The sequence below is a fragment of the Carlito syrichta genome, unplaced genomic scaffold, assembly GCF_000164805.1.
Source record: "Carlito syrichta isolate Samal-C Ts95f unplaced genomic scaffold, Tarsius_syrichta-2.0.1 Scaffold297336, whole genome shotgun sequence".
Classification (NCBI taxonomy): domain Eukaryota; kingdom Metazoa; phylum Chordata; class Mammalia; order Primates; family Tarsiidae; genus Carlito; species Carlito syrichta.
The window spans coordinates 53125-59271 of record NW_007241432.1 but is presented as its reverse complement, the minus strand read 5'-3'; the positions used below and the strand labels follow the sequence as shown (position 1 = coordinate 59271).

The 6147-nt window shown below is 43.1% G+C and overlaps 1 protein-coding gene across 3 annotated transcripts in view; it reads left to right on the top strand.

Annotated features, from left to right (window-relative positions):
• LUC7L (LUC7 like) overlaps positions 1 to 6147 on the top strand; it is a 31975-nt gene that overhangs the window by 11746 nt on the left and 14082 nt on the right. For 2 of the 3 annotated variants that reach the window (XM_008054649.2, XM_008054650.1), the window contains exons 3-4: positions 4261 to 4324; positions 4721 to 4831. In XM_008054649.2, the coding sequence (XP_008052840.1) occupies positions 4724 to 4831 (108 nt within the window). In that variant the 5' untranslated portion in view covers positions 4261 to 4324; positions 4721 to 4723. The remainder of the gene's footprint in view (positions 1 to 4260; positions 4325 to 4720; positions 4832 to 6147) is intronic. The other variant, XM_008054648.1, reaches the window with a different exon arrangement.

The window sequence follows — 6147 nt, the reverse complement described above, 5'->3', positions numbered from 1 at the left end:
AAAAAAAAAAAAAAAAAAAAGTATAACATTATGTGGCTCGGTTTAAAAGACAAAAGGTGTATTGTGAAAACCTCCATCTAACTATCAACTACCTGATTTTCTCCAGAGGTAATCCAGCTAAGTTTCTCTTTCCTTTAGAGTTTATGTGGATACCAGAGGGGAAAGTATGTCTGTATTCTTTTTTTGTTGTTGTTTTTGAGTTGTTGTCTCACTCTGTTGCCCAGGATGGAGTGCAATGGCATAATTGCAGCTTACTACAGCCTCGACCTCCTGAACAGTCCTCCAGCCTAAGTCCCCTGAGTAGCTAGGACTTCGAGTGTATACCACCATGCCTGGCTAATTTTTAAATTTTTTGTGGAGACAAGATCTTGCTGTTGCCCAGGCTGCTCTCAAATTCCTAGTCTCACCAATCCTTGCTGCAGCCTCCCAAAGCAACCCCACCTTTTTTAAAAAATACAAGTGGTAGTCTACTATACACCTATTCTATACCTCCCCCCCCTTTTTTTAAAATTTGAGTCAGTCTCTGTTCCCCAGGCTAGCGTGCAGTAATAACAGCTAGCTGATCCTTCTGCCTCAGCCTTTCAAGTAGCTGAAACTATAGGTGCCCACTACCTGGCTCAAAAAATGCCCGGCTTATTTTTTTATTTAATGTAGAAGACAGATCTCACCAAGTTGCCCAGGTTGATCTCAAACCCCTGAGCTCAGGCAATCCTCTTGCCTCAGCCTCCCAAAGTGCTGGAATTATAGACATGAGCCACTGTGCCTTGCCTGCCCCTCCCTTTTAACCTTTCTATTATTTTATTTCCTGTTGTACATAAAGAGTTTTCTTTCTTTTTTGTTGTTGTTGTTTTGGGTTGGAGTCTCTCTCTGTTCACCCAGGCTGAGTGCAGTGGCATGATCATGGCTCACCACAGCCTGGACCTTCTGGCCTTAGGCCATCCTCCCAAGTAGATGGGACTGTAGGTGTGTGCCACCATGCCTGGTTAATTTTTTTTATTTCTTTTGTAGAGAGGAGGTCTTGCTATGTTCCCAGGCTGGTCTCAAACTCCTGGGCTCAAACAGTTCTCTCACCTTAGCCTCCCAAAGTGCTGGGGTTGCAGGTGTGAATCAGCACGCTTGGTCTCAAGAATTTTCTTACTTCTTTTTTGTGACTAAATAGTATTTCAAAAAATGGATATCTGTTATATGACCAGTTTCCCATTGATGGATATTGTGTGGCAAAGGTGCTCATTATACATTGGTATGTATTGAGTATATTTAGGAAAGTTTTCTAGAAGTAGAACTGTTGGGTTAGAAAGTTAGATACAGTTGTCATTTGGGTAGTAACAGTGTTCTCCAGAGAGGTGAATGCTCCCACTAGCGGTTTGTGAGCATTCCTATTTTTACTTGTTTCAGCTAACAGAGCATGTTACCAAACTTTTGGGTCTGCCAATCAGAGAGGTATCTAAGGTTTTTTTTATTTTATTTTAGGATTTCATTTCCTGCCTAGACCCTCAGCTTGGTGGGTAAAATTTCTGCACATTTCCACCTGGGATCCATCCAGAACTCATGCATTTTATGTCTCCCAGTCCTCACCATTGGCTCCTTCTAGCCTAATATAGCCTTAGCCTGACTATACCAGGGCATGACCTTGGTTTCTTTCAAGTGTTTTATCCGGAAAATCTCTGGGAAAGGTTGTGTTATATTTGTTATTAGGTAATTTAGAAATAAAATTTGAGTTTCTCAACTTGTAAACTGGCAAACAGCAATATTAATCATGTTAACGTAACCTATGAAAAAGGTACAGAGTACTACATTTCTTTAGTGTTCACATGTTGAAAGAGTAAAGAAATTATCTTCTTATTTTAGTCAAAATATGATTAACCTTTTTCCCCAAAGTGTCTTGCTTTGTGATGTTTTTTCAGGTTTTCAGAACAACATAATCAGTTCATTTCCAGACTGCCCTTAATATGTCAAATGAAACCTGTTCTGATTATACCTATTTTTTCTATCTTACAGATAATAATTGTAATTTTCTATGTCAGATATCCTGAGTTAGAATTCCTGTGTGACCCTGGGCAAATTATTTTACTCTCTTTTATGCATCTATAAACTGAACTGACAATGACAGCCTCAAAGTTGTAAGGATGAAGTGCAGGGACTTGGGAGCCAAGCCACAGGCCCTTGTGTCCTGATTTTTTCACTTAGTAACTTAGAAGCTGTACTTCAGTATCATCATTTGTGCAGTAGAGACCCTAAGTCCCTCTGTGGCAGTTCTGAGGCTTGTAGAGCATGCAGTCCAGCACAAGGGTACCTGTCTGCAGTGACAGTTGCCTGACTGCATGAGCTTCTCTCAGGCTTACCGATTGCCTGCTGGTGTCATTGCTGCTGGGCAGGCAGAGTTGGGAACAGCACCAGACAGTCCTGTATGTGGAGCGATAGCCTCCTCCAGCACTGATGAGGTCTGCTAAAACTGCCTGGTTCGGCCATGCTGTGAGGTCACTGAGGATTTTGTGCTGGTGCTTTGCTCAGGTGCTTTTAGGAATTCTTGTTTCATCACATCACCCTGTGAAATGGTTATAGAGGTTGGATGACTTTCTAGTAAGTGTTACATTGTGATTAGGACCGAATTTTTGGACTCCAGTGTCTTTTTATCATGTAAATCTCTTTAATGTAGGAACCAATCTGAAGTTGAGAAACACTTTGGGGGAGGGGCAGACATTAGAACAGAGTCTCCTTTTAAAGAACATGTCAGTTAAAAGACCTTTTCGTGGCCAGACATGGTAGCTCATGCCTATAATCCCAGCACTTTGGGAGACCGAGGCGAGAGAATTGCCTGAGCTCATGGGTTCGAGACCAGCCTGGGAAACTTGGTGAGACCTCATCTCTACAGTAAATCAAAAAAATTAGCCGGCCGTGGTGGCATGTGCCTGTAGCTCCAGCTACTTAAAAGACTGAGGCGGAAAGAGCACCTGAACCCAGCAGACCAAGGCTGCAATGGCCATGAGTGTGCCACAGCACTCCAACCTGGGCGACAGACCTTTTCATGGACTGCTTGTTCTCTGTGGTAAAGTTTACCCTTTAGTTTTTAGGTTGTCAGACATGTGAGTTCATTGTCAATTTGGATTCTGCCTGAAATGAAGGTAATTACTTTGATTGCTAAAGGCATTGACAGGATTGTCAGACATCTGCTCCCCATTTGACAGCTGATTAGTGAATCTCTGGGTCTGTCTCAGGTGTGTCATCTGGACAGACAGTAGACAGGTGCTGCATGGGTGAGCCTGGGGCATCTGAGGCTGTTCTGTTAAGAGCTGGTGTCCCAAGTGAGCACAGAAAGTACAGGCCCTTATCAGCTCACTGGCAGTTTGGTTCTGATGAGCTCCAGCCAGCTCTCCATTTTTCCAGGAAGCACTGTGTGCAAGTATGTATAAGCAAACAAATGCCAGATCCCTTGCTTTCCTGATTCTTTGATTTGTGCATAGTGAAGTGTTTACCAAAGAACATTTAGGTGAGTAGCAAGAGGAAATTCTTGAATTCCAAGGTTGTGGAGTGATATCTGGGAGTCAGCCTCTGAATGATATGCTTTAGCCTTTCTCTACTTTTCTGGGATACTTGATACTAGGAGACTCGGAGCTTCTTCCCTGTCTTGGTCTACTCCCAAGTATGCATGTGTTTGAAAAAAGAAAGATTTCTGGAGGAGACCATAACCTTTTCCAGTGTCCCTGTGATTCATCCCAGTGTTGCACTGATCTTTGTGGAGCATTTTCTCCCAGCTGACCTATTCTCTTCTGTCCATTTTAGAGGGGTTGCATAGATTATCACCCCTTGGCCTGTTGCCTTAACTTTCATATGGCTTCTCATCTTCACCTCAGATTTTCTTTTCTTTTTTGGTGTCAGATCACACTGTCTAAGCTTGTTATCACTGCTGAACAAACTTGTTTTTATATTCAGCATGATGCTGACATTAGCAAAGCGTAACATTAGCATGGTGTAACTTCATTGTTTCTGATTACTGGTCACAGACTGATAGTTGGACAAGTGATGTCCTATTTGTATGTTTATCTGAAATTACGTTGGCCTTTGCCTAGTAGTATGTAGTGTCTTACTCATTTGTTTCTTATTGTTTCCCACCAACTCTTAGATAAGCAATTAGGTATCTAGATTTCTTTTCCTTTACTTTGGGTAAATAATAATCAGTTTTCCTACTATGTTAGACAGTAGGCAATAACTAAATGTATTCACAGCTCTCAGTAATGTTTGTTCTATTGTTTTGTTTTTGAGGTGAAAGGGGGGACTCTACCCTCAGAACATGAGGGAATAATATTTACGTGGCTCACAAAGACCAGTGAGTACATCATCTGCCCCTCCCACTCTCCAGAAGAGGGCCTCTAGCACTAGTCTTGGTTCAGGGCTTTCTGTCCCTCAGAGAACTCTATTGTGGCCAAGTATTTTAGTTTTCCTCAACATTTCTTGGTAATGTCATTGAGGGTTGGAGGTTCTTTTACAAATTCTGGAAACAAACAAGGAAATCAGATGAAAAGACCATTCTTTTGAACAGTCGTTTGGTTTAGCACATCCCCCTTGATTTAATGTGATTATGAATGTGTTAGATTAGTTTAAAGTCTTCCCATTGAACCTACAGGCTTTAAGAAACCAACCCTGGAGTATATATCCTATCAAACAAATGGGTGCCAAGACTGTGCACATAATTTATTACAGCTCTCTGCTTTTCCTGTGCTAGGCAATGGATCATTTGGAGTCCTTTATTGCAGAGTGTGATCGGAGAACTGAGCTTGCCAAGAAACGGCTGGCGGAAACACAGGAGGAGATCAGTGCGGAAGTTTCTGCAAAGGTGTGTCTGGGTGGCTTTGGTATAAAACTATCTTGCAATACTGGGATGACCACTATAAACTTGCCCTTAGCACGGATTGGGTGACTTCAGGGTGGTCAGTACTCTGTTTTATCCCAGTAAGGACAGAAGTCTGTGACCAAACATTCATTTATCAGTGGACTCTGACCACCTTCCCCCAGGAGCTGCTGCCTCTGTCCATTTTTTCCCCTTCTAGATATATTCTTAAAACTTACTTTGTTGGCTGGGTGTGGTGGTTTAGCCTGTAATCCCAGCACTCTGGGAGGCTGAGGCAAGAGGATTGCCTGAGGGGTTTGAGACCAGCCTGGGAACTTGGTGAGACCTTGTCTCTACAATAAATCACAAAAGCTAACTGGATGTGGTGGTGGCATGCGTCTATTCCAGCTACATGAAAGGCTGAGGCGGAAGGATTGCCTAAGCCTTGCTGGTCGAGACTGCAGTGACCGTGAGCGTCCCACTGCACTCCAGCTTGGGTGTCAAGAATGAGACTCCAAGCCGGGCTCGGTGGCTCAGCCTGTAATCCCGCGCCTTTGGGAGGCTGAGGTGAGTGGATTGCCTGAGCCTGCGGGTTCGAGACCCACCTGGGAAGCGAGACCTCATCTCTACAATAAATCAAAAAATCAGCTGGGCGTGGTAGCACATGCCTGTAATTCTGGCTACTTGGAAGGCTGAGGCAGAAGGATCGCCAGAGCCCAGCAGGTTGAGGAGCGGCCACTGCACTCCAGTCTGGGCGACAGAGTGAGACTTCAACTCAAAAAAAAAAAAAAGAATGAGACTCCAACTCAAAAAACAAAAAAAGAATCTTTGTTTACCATCCCCACGTAAAACGGGGAAAAATGAGTAGGGAAATGGTCAAACTATGCTGTATCCATATTGTGGCATGAAGAATGAGGTAGATCTGTATGTAACTAGCCTCACTGTAAGCTACATTACTCTTCTGTTTTCCTCTGCAGTGGGACTAAGTCTTTTAATTGTTCTTTCTTTTCAATAATGTAAAGATTAGGGTATGTGCAATTGCTAATTTGACCAAAGGTGCTAAATTGTTTCTGAAAGTAAAACCCAATAATTAAGTATTTTGTTTATAGCATAAGTTTATACACTTTATTTTTTTTTTTTGAGTTGGAGTTTCACTCTGTCGCCCAGACTGGAGTGCAGTGGCCGCTCCTCAACCTGCTGGGCTCTGGCGATCCTTCTGCCTCAGCCTTCCAAGTAGCCAGAATTACAGGCATGTGCTACCACGCCCAGCTGATTTTTTGATTTATTGTAGAGATGAGGTCTCGCTTCCCAGGTGGGTCTCG